Below are 19,206 nucleotides of genomic sequence, written 5' to 3' on the forward strand. Positions count from 1 at the left end.
GTATGAAACCAGAACATAAAAGACTAACCCTTAGGCCACAGATAATCAAAAATACCAGGATAAAGAAAACTCAAAACAGGCCCAAAACTTAGAAAGCCTGGGACCAGGACACACAGCTTGCTCCTTCTTTTAAAGTCTCCTTCATGTTTGTTTAATGTTTCTTAATGATTTCACTAATACAGCCACATGCTTTTTGCTTTTTTCACAACTGCTTTCACATTTTTTGATGTGGAGGATAAAGGATTGTATAATACAGTACAAAAGTCTTCAGCCACCCCTCATTTCTTGGTGTCATTTCTTTCCCTCTACTTATTGATGATGATTTGTAACAAATAATTTGATTTGGATCCATCATTCCATAACACCTGTTGATACTGATTTTCAGTCCAATACTGTGTAATTTGACAGTCTCTTCTTCCCATTTCCCTTCATTAAGAATAGCTTCATGAGATCCACCCTTCCACTGAGGCCATTTTTTTTAAAGAGGTTTCAGTGAACAGTAGATGGATCAACTGCAGGGTCAGATGGATCTCTCAGGTCCTGTGTTAGAGCTTGGCTGGTTTTATTCCTCTTTCTTATGGACATGACTTTCAGATACTGTTCATCTGCTGTACATAGTTTTTTTAGGCCGGCCACTTCTTTTTCTGCCTGAACTTGTCCAGTTTCCTGGCATTTTCTAAAGACACAGTACACAGCATGTGGTGTTATGCCCAGTTTTTAGCTAATAGCTCTTTGGGAATCACTTTGTTGTTGCAAAAACAGAATTTTATGCCTGTCAAACTGTGTTTTCTTTGGCGTTGTTCATAGATTTGACTAAAAAAACTGAAACAAACTCTGTGTTTTTGTTACAGGCTGCTCATAACAAAGTGCCCGAAGTTACATTTTAAAACTGGTTCTTTGCTAAGCTGTAGACATAACACTGATTCATCGCTTGAGTTAGGTGCCTTTTTATGCTTAAATGGTTCAAAGGTCAGTGTTAAGTGGCTTAACAAACACGTTTGTAGTGCAGTAAAAACAAGTGCAAAGTGCAGCCTTTTGTTATTTGCCCTGCTGAAACTCATTTAAACACACTTGACAGTGATATGTATCAAGTTAAAGAAGTTTCTGGCAGTTTGTTTTCCAAAAAAATACTTATTCAGATACATTGTATTTGTATTCAAATTGTTATGAATTTAAACAGTTAGGACATTTTACTATAATTTACATAACAAAGTCGTAATAAAATTAATCAACTGTACTCAAAAATGATCCCGTGTGAACCTGTTCCTGTCAGTCTGAAAACCAAATGTCATTTAAAATCGCTCAATTTGACTCTGAGCGACAGGTCAGAGGTCAACTGTGACACAGTATTTTAAATACCATCCTACGTGAAATCCTATGTTACTTTCTACAGCTTGACACAGACACACCACCCTTGTATGAATCATACGTTGCAAGTTATAAGGCTTTCCATTATAATTTTCCACCAAAAAAATCAGTAAATAAAATGTAAAGACCTTGGCAGATATAAGCCACATTGTAATGGATTCCAACATGACCACACTCCACACAGCAGAGATAATGCTGGTTGGTTCAAGACTTTTGTACAATAATGTAGATCAGTCAGAAATTCAACCGAATGCTGGTTTTGTCATTGGTTAGCAATGCTGCCTGGCACCAAGCAGTTTCCTGGTTCGAAGTTTGCATGTTGTCCCTGCGTGGGTTTCCTGGCTTGCTCCCACAGTCCTGGACACGTTCAGTTGATTGGCAATTCAAAACTGGCCATGGATGCGAGGTAGATAAAGCACTGTATGAAAGTGAAAAACATATGACTTGTAGTCTAAAGTCTTTGAGTGGTGAGTAAGAGATTAAAGCACTGTATAAATGCAAGTGCATTGCATTACTGCCTGTCCTTCAGTGAATTAATGGCTGCACAATCGGTTATAATAACTGCAGTTTGAAAACATTGTGTGACATTTTATACCTTTACTAACACCTTAGAGAGAATACATTGTGGTCTGTTGATTACTCTCTGGTGCTATTTATGAATCTCAGGATTGTTTAGCCATTGCCAGGAGGTATTGTATCATCAGAAAAATAATGGAAAGATCTAAAGATAAAGGCAACTGGAATTAGGCAATTTTAAGATCTGACATGTAGCAGTGTTGTACATTAAGGTCAACCATTTCAAAGCCAGTGCAAAGTTACCATGGGTAGGTGCAGTTCTAGGTTCATGTGCGTGTATCTGCATTCACGAAAAGAAACACATTAAATAGAAAGAAAATTGGCCGAGAGCTGTTGGATTCCTTTCTGCATTCTTGGACGTTCTCATAACGTCAGCAATCACAGGTGAAGCTATGGTGAGTTTCTCGCTGCTTTACTCATAGTTCCAAAAACATTGACTGAAAACATCCCAGGAATGCAAACTGTTTAATTAAAAAGATACAATGCAAATCCAAACTCCACCCAAAGTAACAAACAACTGTTACTATTTTTGTTGGTCCAGTTCTTAGTGGTATTTCACCTCTATAGTCTTTAGGCTGTGATTCAGAATTTGTCACTGAGGTGGCCTGTGGTTTTAGGGCTCAGAGGGGTTCATGTTGTCTGCAGACAGACCTCTGTTTACATCATTACTATCCTTAGATACAGTAACCTCTCACTTCCTCTGCTGCTTTTTCTTTTTTTTTTCTCTATCTGACTCTACCAGTCTAACTGGCTGCCTTCCTGCTCTCTTTCCCATGGCTAGCACACCTTGGTTCAACCAGTTGGTCAGTACTCAAAAAAGATTTTCAGGTTTATCAAATTTCACTCATACGCATAAGGTGTGATGCAAACGCACCAACGTCATCGCGTATGGAAACACGAGCGCAGATGGGCACACGTAAGTCGAACTGTGTGTGCATGTGAGTCAATGTTTATTTATGGGCTTGTAACCTAATGGTAAACTCATTGTGTCTTAATCTGTCATAACCTACTAAAGAGTCATGACATCTATATATAGGTTTAGGACGTTATACTATGTTGCTGACAATATATGACTTCCTGCCAGTGGAAAAAGTAAAAGAGCACTCAAATTCAAGTCCCAAGTGTACACATTTACTAGATTAAATTCCATTCAAAGTCATTTAAAAATGATTTTTTATACCTGACAGAGCACAAATATATAATAATTATTTGTATTTTAAAACATTACCTCCCTAAAGTGACTAAAAGTGTTCATTTCCTCTGCATGGCTGCTGCATACTTGTGACTGTGTGGCTGTGAGAAAAAAGTGTTGATTTATTATGTTTCTAATGGCACACAGTCAAACCACACAGAAACAGATACAAATGGAGGGAACACCTGCAATAAAGGTCATTGTTTCAGTGTGTTGCAACTTCAAGTTTTCTACTCACATTCTCCACATGCTTTACTGTTTCAAGGGACAAATGCTCTTCCTCTGTATTTTCACCCTGAATAATCAGTTCAGTGTTCTTGGGATTGGAAGCTAATCTTTATTTTGTAGATCTTCCTCTCAAAATAACTGCATGGGTGCTTTCTTTATCTGGTGGGGCTGAAGTTAAATATCAACTCTCAGCAAGGCTGCTTGCAGCATTAGGGGAGAGGAGAACAGATGAAGCGATATAGGAGAGAAAGCTGGAAGAAAAGACTGGGAGAAGATATAATATAATAGCATAATGTGATGCAGTTCTAAGTTGAAATATGGCACACATGGCAAAAATGGCAAAAAAACAGCTTCACAAATGTGAGAAATGGCTTCACGAAAGCAAGTGGAATGCCAAAACATGACACTTGAAGGCATCGTGTTTCTGTTTTAAAGGCCAGTTCATTATCAATCAGTTTATTTAAGACAAAAATGTTTACGTGCAAGGTTGCAAAAAAAAATTGTACTGTAAAAAATGGTATTGTTTACTTGGGTGAAAATGCATAAATGATGGTCGGTTAAGGATTCACGGTTACCTCTGTTTGAGCACAGGAACAACAAAGTACAAACACAACCAGCTTTCTGTTCGCACCGGAAAGAGGAAATAACTCTAGAGAGTTTCGGCCCAGACGGGAGAGGAGGAGAGGGAGTCTCCCAGTTATGCAGGACACTGACTGAAACAGAAAGAGAGAGACAAAGAGGAACTGCAAACAGTTTCCCGTTGCCATAGCAACAACTTTCACCTGTGTTTCGGAGGAGGGAGATAGAAAGGATTCCCTGATATTCTTTCTATCTCTGTTTCTGTGTTTCTCAGCTCAGACTGGGTATTCCCTGTTGACAGCAAGCCACACAGAAACCATTGTGGGATTCCATGGTCAGAGAAACTGCTTTCATAAGCGCAGCAAAGAGGTGATGCAATTTCCCTAATTAGCAAGGGTTAAAAGGCAAATTGGATCTTGGTGTTCATACTGAAAATAAAATAGAAAAATAAAATCATTGAATTTACATTTATGTATCTGCCTACCTATCTGCGTATCAGCCACTTTGGACTTTACCTTTCACTTTTGCTCCAGTTGTTATTCCAGCCTGTGGTACTTCATCTATCACATCTAATGTCTTCTGCTTCTTGGCCAGGACCTCCTTGTCAGTCTTAAATTCAAAGTCCCACAGGACAGGACTGCTGTCCTCATCCCATCGGGACTTGAAAGACTTCTAGTCTTAGCCTCACAGATCTTCCCGTATACTATCCCAGGCACTTGAGTGTCCTAGCTTGCATCTTGCATTCTGCTGATATGTGCTGGACGGGGCACCTGTGCACAGTCATGAGTGCAAAAATTGCAGGCCCTAATTGCCTCAGTTAAGGTAAGCGTTCATGACTCCACCATAAGAAAGAGACTGGGCTAAAATGGCCCCAGTTCCAAGACGATTAACCACTGCTGAGCAAAAGGAACACAAAGGTTCATCTCAGTTTTGCTAGAAAACATCTTGATGACTCCCAAGAAAATACCCTGGGAAAATATTCTGACGATACAAGGTTGAACTATTTGGACAGTTTAAGTCCTGTTGCATCTGGCGTAAAAGTAACACAGCATTTCAGAAAAGGAACATCACACCAACATCAAAATGTGGTAGTGTGATCTTCTGGGGCTGTTTTGCTGCCTTAGGACCAGCAAGACTTGATTTTGTAACTGGAACCATGAATTCTGCTGTCTACCAAAACATCCTGAAAGAGAATGTCCAGACATCTGTTTGTGACCTCAAGCTGAAGCGCATTTGGGTTCTGCAGCAGGACAGCGATCCAAAACAAAACGGCGGTTCATGCTCAAAAACCCTCCAATGTTGCTACAACAATTCTGCAAAGAAGAATGGGCCAAAAGTCCTCCACAGTACTGTAAAAGACTCGAAGCGAGCTATTGCAAATGCTTGATTGCAGTTGTTGCTGCTAAGGGTGGTCCAACCAGTTATTAGGGTTAGGGGACAATCACTTCTTTTTAAAGGGTGATGTAGGTTGGAATTTTTTGCCCCCTTAATAACAAACACTTTCAGTTGGAAACTGCATTTTATGTTTACCTCTTATCTTTTTCTAATATTTAAATTTGTTTGATGATCTGAAACATCATCAAACAGGGTTCAATTTATTTAAACTTTATATATATATATATATATATATATATATATATATATATATATATATATATATATATGTATGTATGTATGTATGTATGTATGTATGTATGTATGTGTGTGTGTGTGTGTGTATGTATGTATACATGTATATAACAGGTGAAGTCAAAGGCTGAGCCTCTAATGAATAATAATAATGAAATAGTAATAAAACTGTAACATTATAACACATTGAGCCTTAGTGACAGACTCCAGAGACAAACTACAATGCAGGGACAAGCAAATGTACCCGGAAGGAACACATGAGAGTGCCTCGGTGGATGAAACTGAATGAATCTGGCGGAGAGCCAAACTGTTCCCATTAAATTTGAATTTACAGCAGCACTAGCGCACGTTTAGAGCAGTAAAATGACGTCAATAGACACCTGAAATGTAATGATTTTTAACTCAGGCTATAATTTAAATCCATGCGGTTGAACTGAACGCTACCGAGCAGCAATCCAGCCACGACGGGTATTAATTGCGCTATTAACTCGTTGAATAAACGTTTCACTACCTCATTCTTCTCCTTTGCACGACAGGCCAGAGCCTAAAAAACAGGACGTCCAAACACTGAAACGTAATTTGGCTCTCTGGCTTAGGGTTGGGCCGCTTTGACAAAGGAATCTTCTTCTTTTTTTCTTTTTTTTTTTTGTTACTGAGGAGGCTGTACGATCCCGTGGGTCGTGTTGCCGTGCAACGACACGCCCCGCCTACCATCCCAATGTATTCACCTGAACCGTGTTCACGTGACAAGCGCAAAGGGTCCAATCCAATCAGGATGGAGGACAGGTGTTTCTTCATCAAAGTTTCGGAGGCGGAAACCTGCTGGTTAAGTGTAAGCCGCTCCTTATTAGTCTGTCACTTCATTTGTTTTCTTTTATCAAGAACTGCTGAGGAGTAGAGCGGAGTTGTTTGATAAGAGCAACATAAAAGAAAGAAAAGGTTTTGTTGCTGGGAAGTTTAAGGAGACAGAGTACTTGGCTCGTGCGTAAGATGGATACGTCTACGAACCTTTGAAGGACTGTTGTCACTGCTGTTCCAGGTGTTGCGCCAGTAAAGAAGAGGACACCGAATGTTGTTTATAGATAGCTCGTCACGATTAAAAGCCCGACGCTGACACTTTTATTAGGGTCGTTTTAACTGTCCACGCCACCTCTTGCAACACAGGTAGGATAAGTGTTTCTGAGTCCTTTTTGCGTATTGATCGCCTGTGAATCTCGGTTTGGGTTTGCACTTCTACTCTCAGACTCATTAAACCAGTTTTACAGCGACGCTAAATATGGTTACACTGGTTATTCATAGGATTAGTTGGCAAGACACCTCTCACTCATCTAAAATATATGTAGATAGGCAAACATTTAGGTAAAGTGTAATTTAAGACATTAAAACAGAAATTACACTTGTAGTAATTATGAGTGGACATAAGGCTGTAGAACAGCATGAATACTAAACCAACTATATATATATATATATATATATATATATATATATATATATATATATATATATATGTGATAAAAGAATGACAAACTGGCCCCTCAAATTGGATTATATTAAAGGACAAATACTGTAAAAGATGATAAAATCTTAAAAATTATTGATGGGTTGCGTTCCTCTTTACAGGTCACTGCATCCCTTTAGTCAAAGATGACAGAGAGGACCCCATGGTGGAAGGCATTCCTGCCAAAGAAAAAGGCCCCCAAGGATCAAGCCTTTGATGTGAACTTTGACCCTTGGGCAAAATCCTCTCCTGCAGCCTCCAAGGCCTCCCAGCCGGTGTCCAACAACAGCTCCAGCCTGCTCAGCGATGAAACCTTCGACGACTCCCGACTGGACTCGGTCTTCAATGAGCAGACTTGTCGCAGGAACATGAATATATCGCGCTCAGGCCGATTCAAAGAAAAGAAGAAGATCCGTACAACTATTCCAATAGAGCAGAAAGAGAAAGAGAACGTGACGTCTGGGAGAGAGGACGCACGGTGACAGCAAGGAGTAAAAAGCCGGGCGATCAAAGACTGCTTTACAGAGATGCTTGAAGACGGAGGAGAAGAAGAAATCAAGGTCTATGAAGATGTTTCACTCTCATGAAGCATGCCAGGAATTCTGCTGATTTTTCTTTTTTTTCTTCTTTTTTTATATGTTGGTGATAATGAAGACGATGAGCATTCAAGTTTTAGCCCAATACTGGAAAAAAAGGATGATTTTAGACATTTGTTGATGCACTTTGCCAGAAAGCCAAAAAAACAGTGTCAGCAATATTACACTTAGAAAACAGGAATGCCCTTTCTCCTTTCAGTGCTCCATATGTGTTTCAGGAAGGAACTGCTCATAAAATGTTTACATTTTTTCTGTAATAAGATTAATAGAAAATAATATCTAATAATATAAACCTAATAATGAAGGATATGTGTAACAATAATTTTACAGTGCTTTTTATAAGGGCTATAAGGGTGTTTATGAAGGTGTAAATGGTTCCTTTATGTGTGTGTGTGTGAAGAAAACAGAGAGAGAAAAAAATGGTTTGTTAGCAGTGCTTAATCAGATGCACAAAACTTGTCAGCAAAATGCATAAAATACTTCAATGAAGGATTCAAATTGACATATTGCACAAAACCTTTAGCAAAGCCATCACTGCTGAAATATCCAGGCAGATGAAATGAGGACAAGGAAGTGATGTTAATTTCTTTTTAAGACTTCTCTGCTTTTGGATGGCCTCTGAATAGTTTTACATGAAGGCAAAATATGAGAAATAAATCTGACATCTGCTACAGCTGATTGGTGTGTGTCTGTGTGCTTCACGAATCCCCATTTGTTGATGGATTAACCCACGCAGTGCAAAGTTTGCTTCTTCGTCCCCATTAAAAACAACTTTAACACAGCAAAGCCCATCAATAACAACAACAATAACACCAAATAAGGAAATAAATAAGAAAATCTGAAGATGGAGTAAAGCAAAAAACACCCCACCTAAAAACATGTCAGTAAATTTGGCAGCTGTGTTGAGTGACAACCTTGTGTGTTCTCATCACAATGTCTAAAAAAAGCACTCACAAGGAATTACAGCTAATTAAATAAAGCAGGTAGTAGATGTTAAGCCCAGGTGTGAATCACAGGTAGTTAAAAGGAGGAGTATGCCAGTGTCGCGGCATTCTTCTGTCACTGTTTAAGGTGTGTATCTGTGTGTGTGCACAGTGCATGTCAAAGGTTATAATTGATATACTTTTTACAATGACACCATATTTATTGTCGGCTGTCTCATAGCTGCTAAAGTGCAACAGTTAAACGTGTAAGTGTGAAGTTGTGCGTGCACAAATGAATAAGACCGACTTGTAATACCATATCTTCAACACAAGGGGCAATAATGTACCGCCAGTAGACTGTCATACAGCAACAAACTGCAATGAACAGGAGGAAGATATACTTAGAAAAAACAAACTGTAGTTTTGTAGGGGGCAAAGAATTTACTTCAGACGTCTTTACCGCGCAGTCAGAACCCACAGTCGTGGATACACAATGCTTGTCTCCTTCCACTGGTGTAACTCAATAAGAGGGAAAGTCTTTTGGCTCCTTCAGCACGGACGAAGCCAACGACACTGATCCTGTTTCTCTCTCTCTCTCTGTGTGTGTCTCTGTGTCGTTGACTGTGGAGCAGTGAGGTGTGGCTTTACTCTGTGCGCCCCCGACGCTGCGCTCCCAAGAGAATAAACCGAAAACAGCCAGGGCTGTTGTGCTGCAGTGTCGTCAGCGTCTCCGCTATAAACTCAAAAATTAAGCAAAATAAAGTTTGTGGAACTTTTTAAGATATCTGCAAGAGCACCACAACCCAGGCGTGTGATACGAAGTGTCCTCATTTGACTAAATATAACCTGGAAACTTTCTCACAAGTGTCCCGCTATGCAGAGGGCACTGCGCTAACGGACCACACTGAAGTTCTCTCTGCAAACAGGTGAAGTTCTGACATTTTCTGAAGGTAGGGCGATTTCTTAACGAGTGCACTTTTGCATGTAACGGTTTAATGTTTTTATTCTCACAGAAGTTTGTAATGAAATGTTTAAAAATGCAGGTCCAAATAGAAATGTTTATAGCAGATGAATTGGATTTATTCGAGCTCCCTGCACAGGCATGGAGCATCAAGTGTACCCACCCTTTTTTAAATGTCCTTTCAGATACATTTTGCATTACAAAAATGCGCAATAATGAATGAATAATAATAATAATAAATTAATGAATGAATAATATAAAAATATAAATAAATAAAACATACATGGACATTACTTAAAACCACTGTGTTGTGCTAATCCTGGCTGTTATTCTTGGGCTGGGTTTGCAAAATCAGCCATTCTTTGTGAAGACGTATCACAAATTGGTTGGGATTTTTGTAACGATTATAAAATATGGAAATAAATTACTAGAAAATAAAAAGTGTGATCCATCTTTTTTTTGGCTGCAGCAGCTGTCATATCAGATCTTCTTTCTGGGGAAGATTAAGCTCATACTTGAGGTACAAAGAAAAGCAACAACTGCTGTGAGAGGTGTACTCACCTCACTTACTTCCCCACCTGTTCTGGAAGACCTCAGCTGACCGGTGTCCAGCTTCCCCCCTTTAGAGAGCTAAACTGGCAGTGTCACTGAGGCTGCTTGACACAGTTATGAAGATAGAAATAGCAACGGAGGACAGCCTGCCACTTGCAAAGAGGGAAAGCATGAACTGCACACAGACAGAATACCAGTAGCATGATTCAGATCCGTTACTTCCATTACAAAAACATATTCAAGTAGCCATAAAATTACTTAATTAAAAGCACTTATTGTGCACTTATGTTTATTGACAGTGCTTTTAATATCTCTTGTCTTTGGATAACTTAAGCATTTTATGGCACTAAAGCTTAACAGTTCAGGTAATTTCAATATACTTTCTGTGCTGCTTAGTTGTTTAATCCACAATAAAGAACCATATTATGATGTCATCATATGTTTACATGTTTGAAAACTATTTCCAACAAGTGAAACTATCCTGATGTCGGAAAACAGTTGTGTTTCCAGCTTCTCCTGTCTAATACAACAAGGCTTTAAATGGAATAAGAAGTAAGCAAATGTTCCCAAACCAATCCAAAAATTAATTACGCCATTTGAAGATCAATGTATTGAAAGTGTAGGGGAACTTGTAACTGAATAAAACCATCAAATAAAGTACACAAGTTTAAATTTGGACTGAAATAGTGTACTTGAGTAATTGTGCTTAGTTCTCTTCCCCCAGACGACAAGAGAGATGTGTTCAACAAAAACAGGTTCTGTTGTGTGCTTTATTAAATTGCTAAAGAGGAGCATGTGCAAATTCCACAGCCTGAGGTTTGTGCACAAACCTCAGGCTGTTTTCAGCCGGTCAGCCGAGGAAGACAGCTTATCAAAAATGCATGATGTCAAGATGGTGGGTGGACATGTCAGCGACTGTCACTGTGGACCATTTACTAGCTGTAGAAGCTGAAACATGTGACATGACTCTGTACGCAAGCTGTTTCCTGGAACGCTGTTGTAGTGGACATTTAGCGGGGCTTTGATTACTGAACCAGTAGCTCTTAAAAGCTTTCTTTGCACAGTTACACTCAGTACAACCTGAAACATAAAAGAATAGAACAGTGTGTTGGGACACTGTTGTTGTTTCCTCTGGACTTTCCTTAATTTCTTTTCCATGAAGTTCCATACAGTTACTGCAGTAAATGCCTTTGGACACTGACTCGAATAAAGGGTAGGGGTCCATTACTGTTCACACAACACTCTCCATTGTTCTAGCCTGAAGTAATCTGCCATGGGGCATTGTGGGAAAAGGAGGAGATGTGTCAGATTTCTCTGGAGAGGATGGAGCGCTTTGCTGTTTCCTGTTTTGTGCTGTATGGTGGTGAAAGCTCTTCCTGTTCAGGGGAAGAGGGTGACAGGTCATCGAATGCACCCAGTACACAGTAGCTTCTTCTGACGCGGAGCAAATAAAAAACCTCGAAGCACTGCATACAGGGTTTCCTGCAATAGAGTGCGCTTTGTCTTCTCCAGGTATTTGAGGCCGAGGCATGCCGGTTCCCCCACCTCCCCCTCCGCCTCCACCAGCAGCCCCGCCACCCCCACCGCCACCCAGTGCTGCCCTGCCACAGGTATAAGATTCTTCCAGCAACTCTCTTATGCAATTGCAAACACTCATTGTGTTCTTCTTGCTGATCATCGACCATCTGGAGCTCATTTGCATTATTAATTGAGCTAGTATACACACACACACACTGACTTAGACACACACAACCCAGACAGCAGGCTGTCAGTGGCAAAAGAGTGTTACGTTACCCCAGCAGGCTCATAGTGTCCTCTTGTTAAATGAGCTGCTGCAGCCAGCGAACAGGGCAAAGACATGGCTCAGTAGATTCTGGATACAGCAGTAACGTCTGTCTGCATAAACAAAAAAGTGATCCTCTCCACTCTTACTTCTTTTTTGTTCTGTTTTTCTTCAGTGTCCATTAGATCCTCCCAAGGTCCAGTTTAGCGGAGGAGGAGGAGGTGGTGGAAGGAATGCCCTGCTGGCAGACATCCAGAAAGGAACCAAGCTCAAGAAAGTCACGCAGGTCAACGACCGCAGCGCCCCCGTCGTCAATAGTAGGTCCCACAACATATAGCCTGCACATATACAGACACACTCAGTTTGTTTTCTCTAAATGTTACATCCTTACATCACAGTAGCGCCCACTCAGCCACTCTCGTAGGTGAATGGGTGCTTCATATAGTGTGTGTCTGTAGTTTGAAATATGCCAGTGTGATGTGTTCTCGTGAAACACTCGACATATTAAAGTGAAGGACAAAGAAGGGGAGAAGACTGGGGGATGTTTGGTGTCTTTGTGCTATATTTGAACTCACAAGGCCAGTGCACGCTTCAGGAAGGAATGCCCTATAGCTGATTAAGACGCAGGAAGAACAGACAGATGGTATTATATACACTGACACAATAGAAAAGGCAAAAACACTGTGCACTGTCACCACTCAACACACCCTGTGCAATATCACTAAAGACTGTGAAACAGATATGCGTGCGTGCTGTGTGCAGTGTTGGTCAAGTTACTTGAAAAAAGTAATCAGTAACTAATTCCTTTATGTGTATAGATGAAGACAAGATCATTAGGACCCTCTGAAATTTTTAATTTCCAAGTCATTTTAAACAGAGCAAGGGATTTTAACATAGCTTTTCTAAACATTGTAGTTTTATTTTTTGGATGCTTATCTTATTTGACTTTGCACAAAAAATAGTTTTACAAAAAGAAAAACTACCAGGGTCTTCAGTTCAACCCACATATTATCAGTAGATTTCAAGTCAGTCAGTAATGTTGACTTTGGTCTTCTGGAGGTTCTTCCAGGTTTGCTACTGACTGCTTGAGGTTTTCTACAAGATCTTCACACATTCTTATTTCTTCATGATTCCTTCCACCTTGGCGAGATTCCTAGATGCACTGAAGGGTCCCGACAACATAATACCCACACCGCAGTGTTTCACTTTGGGAACCCTGTTCTTGGGTTGTACGTCTCTCCCTTCTTTCTCCAAACTTAAGCAGAGTAAGCAGAGCTCTGGTTTAATCTCATCTGACTAAAGGACATGTTTCCAGTTTACAAAATCTTTCTCCAGATTGTACTTGGCCTACTCCAGTCTGGCCTGAAGGTGTTTCTTTTGCAAAAGTTGAGTTTTTCTTGTTCTGTAACCTCAGACTCTATTCCTGTGCAGGGTTCTAGTGAATATCTTCCGTGAGACAGTCTGACAGTTTCTGAATACAGTCATTCATCAGTATCAGATTCTTTGAGATCTTTTGCTTCTTACCTCTGCCAGACTTGTTCTGTACTGTGCGGCTCTCTTTGAAGTTTTTAATGATACATAGCACTCACTGGACTTCTTGACACTGGGAATGGTGGTGATAACTTTGTATATTCATCTCCTGTTTTGTAAGCATCAGCAATTCTTTCTTAAGTCTAAACTGATTTGTTTTTGATTTTGGCATGATGCTTTAATCAAGCGACAGCTCAGCCCCTCACTGAAGCTTCCAATTTATGTAAATTGGAAGCTTCAGTTTTAACTTGATTTTTAAAAGCTTTGAGCATTACAAAGTTAAAGCACATCATTGCACAGCAGTGGTCATTTTCTCAGGGGGCTAATAATATTGGGAGGTTAGGTAAGTGTGGTGGTGTGAAAGTTGCACATGTTTGAGTTTTTGATGTTAGCTTCATTAGGTTTTTTCCAGCACTAAAAACAAGCTCTTGTTGGGACAAAACTCATGAGCTTATAAGATATACAATGTTATGTAGTGAATACATTTATAATGATATTAGACCAAATATTGTGATTGACCACATGATTTATTAAGCTTTCATGCCTTTGCACTGCTGTTATTTCATTACTAACATGTGCACATGGCGTTCCCCAGATTCCAAGGCTAGCACAGGAGATTTATCTGGAAATGCTGGCACTTCTCAGGCCTCATCGGGTGGCATGGCACCCGTGGGGCCATCATTGAGTGGGCTATTTGCTGGAGGGTTCCCCACTCTCAGGCCTACAGGACAAAGAGACCTAGCAGGCAAAACCAGAGGTTGGTGCAAAATGTCATATTCTTGCTCATAGATATATTTATGATTTGTCAGTAGTCACAATAACATTTTTTCCCTTTCAAATGGCTCCTCTTGGGTGTGTTTGTTCTGTTTAAGTGTCTCGATCGAGCTCATCAGTCTCCCTGAAGCCTCTGTGGAACCCTCCTTCATCGGCCGACTCCAGCAGCTTCCCTGAACCCGACAGGAAAGCGGAGATCCAAACCTCCGTCCACCGCCTACTCGCCCCCTCGGCCTCTGCTCCTCCCTCCCCCTCTCACAGCAGCATGCACCCGCCACCTTTCCCTCCTTCCACTCCCCTTCCACCTGCCCCTCCCTCTGCTCCTCCCCCACCTCCCCCGCCTCAGGCCTTCCAGGACTGGCCAGGTAACAAGCCTCCCCCTCTCCCCTCCTGCCCTCCACCTCCACCTCCATCCCAGACTACCAAGCCCATGTGGCTCCCCATCCAGCACTCGCAACACTCATCTGTCTCCCAGCCCTCTCCTCCTCCTGCTCCTCCTCCTCCACCACCGCCTCCAACTGTCCAGCCTCTGTCAACTATCCCAGGGGACCATTCTTCGGGGTACTTCTACTCTCCGCCTTCATCTGCAGTCTACTCTGAAACTTCAAGGTTCCCTGTTCTTCGGGACAGCCCCCTGGGACCGCCTCCCCCACCTCCGCCTCCCTCTCTGCCACCTTCCATTACTCCAAGCTGCCCGTCTACCCTACCTCCACCACCACCCAAAGTGGCTCCAGTGCCTTCCCCAGCAATGCGCTCTCTGCCTCCCTCATACCCTTGCAACGCTCCCACGCGACGGCCACCAGCTATACCCAGGAGTGCAGGTAGGTGGACAACAGGATGTAAAAATGCTTCTTTAATGCCACTTGTGTTTATAAATATAAACCTGTTGCCTGTTACATGTTTTTTCCATAATTGAAACGGATAAAGTCTGTATGAAAGATAAAAAGTTTAAACCACTGCTTCATGCCTTTGGAAAATCTTTTGAATTCTGTCTTTATGCGAGAAATGATTCAGTCATGTAAATGGAGCTGACTCGATATATTAATGGTGATGATATAAAAAGAAGGAAAATTAAAAGAAAATCTGAAAGAAAACGATTGCGCTGAAGCAATGTTTTAGAGATCAGAAAACAAGTTCAGCTAAGGGTGTGGCCTAAGAAAGTTCCCAATAATAGTTGTAAAAGATGGAAGTAGCTACTGTGACCTCACCGACTGGTTAGCGAAGGGTTGTTGTGAAGCCCCAAGCTTCAAGAGCAGTTTCACCATTGCTATGTGCTTTTTAAAACTGGACATGATGTTTGAGGTGGAGGACCTGACTGAGAGACCAAGGGACAATATCTTATCCTAAATCATACCTAGCCATACTTTACTCTAAATGTGGATTACATAATGGTTAAGGTAATTAACTCATTAGGAAGTGTCTACTGAGATAAATCAGGTAAGTAGTGGCGTCATTTTTTGGAGAGGGTCAAAGTTCAATAGAATCTGGTATCTTTTTGTACCAGAGGAGTCAAGCCCTTTTTGCCATAAGAAAGAAGACAGGTTTAAACCCATCCATGTAGATTAGAATATCTTTATTGCCACTATTACATGCAACAAGTACAGCATAATTAGCCTCAATCTCAACAGTGCAAAGATCACTCACATCATAAAAACGACATAAAACTGTATAAGAGATAAAAGTAAATACAAAAGTCAAAAGCAGCCTTCCTCCATTCTCACAACCCCTTCTTGCACAAAACACGTGTGGCCATTGCAGCATCTAATGCCTGTATAGAACTGGGATAAAAGCTGTTATTCAGTCTGTTTCTGCTTGTTTTACTTGTTCAGTACTGTCTACCTGATGGTAACAGTTCTGACAGGGTAAGATAGACCTATTATAGTATTATTAGCCTTTTTTGAGAACATTTACATGATTGATCCCATACATAGATGCCACAGTGTAGAGTAGAAAGTTGATATTTACTAGCTGAAGAAGCTCTGTTACACAATGTTATACTTTAAGATGTTTTTATCTTGTAAAAAACCAACCTTAAGCATTTATAGGCAGTTAACCAGCATAAAATGAAAATAGGAAAATTGGTGACACCCGGTTTATCTTTGTGCAGAAAAATGAGTGTATATCACAGCTGGTGTGCTGATTAGGTTCTGAAGTCTATCCTTCCACAGTGTTTTCTCTATTCCTCTCCAGTGTCTACAGGCCAGACTCGAAGCTTCTCAAAAGCAATTTAATTCAGTTAAATTCAGTTTTATTTATATAGCGCCAAATCCCAACAACAGTTCCCTTCAGGCATTTTACATTGTAAGGTAAAGAGCAATACAATAATACAGAGAAAACAGAGACAATCTCAATAATTAGATGAGCCCTTATGAACAACTGGCAACAGTGGGAAGGAAAAACTCACTTTCAAAAGGAAGAAACTTCTGGCAGAACCAGGCTCAGGGAGGGACAGCCATCTGCCGTGAGTAGTTGGGAGTGAGGGGAGGAGGACGTTACAAAGACATGGTGTGGAAGAGAGCCAGAGATTAATGATAACTAATGATTACATGCAGAGGGGTGTATAAACACATTGTGAGTGGAAAGAAAAACAGGTGTTAGGACTGCTGATCCAGCCCTAAAAGCTTTATCAAAAAGGAAAGTTCTAAGCCTAATCTTAAAAGTAGAGAGGGTGTCTGTCTCCTGAATCCAAACTGAAAGCTGGTTCCACAGACGAAGGGTCTGAAAGCTGAAGGCTCTTCCGCTCCCATTCGACTTTTAAATACCAAACAAACCACAAGTAAGCCCGCAGTCTGAGAGTGAAGTGCTCTGTTGGGGTGATACGGTATTATGAGGTCTTTAAGCCAAGCCAACTTTATTTAAAAAGCGCTTTAAAAACAGTGAGCACTGACCAAAGTGCTGAACAGAACTAAAACAATAAAAACATAAATGCTAAAAATAAAATACAAGTTGAAATAACAGTAACAATATAAAAAGGCAATGAAATCCAAATGAAATTACCATTCTATACTGGGTTTAAAAGCCAAACTGAAAGGGTGAGTCTTCAGACGAGATTTAAGATATGATGGGGCCTGATTATTCGAGACCTTGTATGTGAGGAGAATGATTTTAAATCTGATTCTGGGTGTAACAGGGGAGCCAGTAAAGAGAAACCAGTATAGGAGAAATATACTCTCACTTTCTTGTTGCTTTCAATACTCTTGTTCAGCTGGAGGCTTTTCAGGGAGTTTTAGGACAGCCTGATAATAATGAATTACAGTAGTCCAGCCTAGAAGTTTTAAATGCATTAACTAGTTTTTCAGCATCACTCTGAGACAGGATATTTTTAATTCTAGAGATATTTTATAAATGGAACTAAGCAGTCCTACGTATTTGTTTAATACGCGCAATGAAGGACATATCCTGGTCAAAAACAAATCCAAGATTCCTCACAGTGTTACTGGAGGCCAAGATAATGCCATTCAGAGTAAGCATCCGGTTCAACATTATATTTCTAAGATTTATACAATAACCTTAGTTTCTATATTTAGAAGCAGGAAATCAGAGGTCATCCAGGCTGAATCAAAATTCCATAAAATGTATATTTTTTGTTTTTATTTTAAATGTTCTTTTTCTTCTGATGCCCACTTATTAACAGGTGTGGGTCGACTGGCTCCTCCTCCTGCTCCCCCCGCCCGTTCCCCCACCACAGAGTTGTCCACCCGCATTCCTCCTCCTCCACCTCCTCCCATGCCCCCATCCAGTCTCAGGAATGGACATCTTCAGAGCTTAGGTAAGATTTTAAAAGGATTTTTATTGTTCAAATGTATAACTTTTATGTAAACTTTGAAAGTTACTTTTTGCTGCTCAGCAGAAGGACATTGTTTTTTTTTTTAAAAGGGTAGAAACTTCTAATCTGCATCTTCTTTACTCCAGCGGATGACTTTGAATCAAAGTTCCAGTTCCACCCTGTAGAAGACTTACCCCCACCCGATGAATTCAAGCCTTTCCCACGGATCTACCCCAGCAAAGAAAACAGTGGTAGCCACAAAGCAAAGTTACTACTCCTCAGCTTTTCTTTTCTCAGCACTGTAGTCTCATCTGCTGAGCTCTGTTTTTCTTCCTCCTTGTTCTTTTACAGTGAACCCCAAACCACCAGGGATCAGGACACACCTCCGATGAGTCATGATCTCAGCACCGTGACACGCAACAAAAAAAGGACAAATCTCAGTATTCCTTCTCCTTCTTACGAGTCCTCACAGTTAAACTGACATTACTGCCATGGACTTGCATGGATAGAGGCTTTGTGTGTGTGTGTTGTTGTGTTTGGTGCATTTGTGTGTGTGCGTGTGGTTGTGCATTTTCAAAGCATCAAAACAAGGACCCGTCTTATTCTGACTATGTGACCTCTGACCTTTTCAAGTACAGAATGTTTTGTGTGCGTGAGAGGAGAAGCACTCGCCCTGCTTGTGCTCATAAGCTCCATTCAGACTCTACACACAGGCTAGAAGAACAGGGTCTTCCATTAATTATCACTAACATGACTCTTGACAGTTTGTAATATGTTAACCATCATCTCTGTGCACTTGTAGTTGTAAAATTTGCTTTCAAGCAGGCAGTTTTTGTGACTACGTTGCTAAAGACAAGCAAACATACCTCAGTCTCAGCTCTTGCCTTGGTGGCGGCAATTGGGTAACTAGGTGTACCATTTTCTTGCCCCTCATGTATTAACCAACACTAACACATGGGAGGACAGTGCCACCTGTTGGTTTGATCTGTCACCAACAAATAAACCAAAGCAACTAAAAAGTTTACACAGATACTTTACTTAAAAAAAAACAACAACTAATAAATGTATCTGCCTTAAACAGTGGTCCTTTTTTGAGTTGAGGCTCTTGATCCATTCAAACAATCCCAAAGCTGCACAAACAGGGCTGTAAACATGTGTGTGTTATCTCAAAAACCCCATTAAAACAACAGGTAAAGTTCTCCTGTGGTTTTGAGTTATTCTTCATTGTGTCACAACATTAATTCAGTCTTC

General features: G+C 40.6%; 2 protein-coding genes across 3 annotated transcripts; both read left to right on the forward strand.

Annotated features, from left to right (window-relative positions):
- Positions 1–6,415: 6,415 nt before the first annotated feature.
- LOC146683334 (proline-rich protein 15-like) lies at positions 6,416–8,339 on the forward strand. The gene is made up of 2 exons (XM_085445719.1): positions 6,416–6,736; positions 7,193–8,339. Exon 2 carries the CDS (start codon positions 7,217–7,219, stop codon positions 7,550–7,552), a length of 336 nt encoding a protein of 111 aa, XP_085301845.1. The 5' UTR covers positions 6,416–6,736; positions 7,193–7,216; the 3' UTR covers positions 7,553–8,339.
- A 64-nt stretch (positions 8,340–8,403) lies between these two features.
- wipf3 (WAS/WASL interacting protein family member 3) lies at positions 8,404–19,167 on the forward strand. Of its 2 annotated transcripts, none has more exons than XM_085445716.1 (8): positions 8,404–9,539; positions 11,615–11,712; positions 12,061–12,202; positions 14,011–14,172; positions 14,288–15,010; positions 17,824–17,958; positions 18,102–18,206; positions 18,307–19,167. In XM_085445716.1, the coding sequence occupies exons 2-8, from the start codon at positions 11,632–11,634 to the stop codon at positions 18,345–18,347; spliced, it is 1,389 nt and encodes a 462-aa protein (XP_085301842.1). In that variant the 5' UTR covers positions 8,404–9,539; positions 11,615–11,631; the 3' UTR covers positions 18,348–19,167. The 2 variants fall into 2 exon arrangements, with proteins under 2 accessions (XP_085301842.1, XP_085301843.1); XM_085445717.1 differs by having other exon boundaries at positions 18,102–18,203.
- The last annotated feature ends 39 nt before the right edge of the window (positions 19,168–19,206 follow it).

Source organism: Copadichromis virginalis, linkage group LG22 (genome assembly GCF_057382275.1).
Source record: "Copadichromis virginalis isolate Kocher_CV1m ecotype Utaka linkage group LG22, C_Virginalis_male_GT1.1, whole genome shotgun sequence".
NCBI lineage: Eukaryota > Metazoa > Chordata > Actinopteri > Cichliformes > Cichlidae > Copadichromis > Copadichromis virginalis.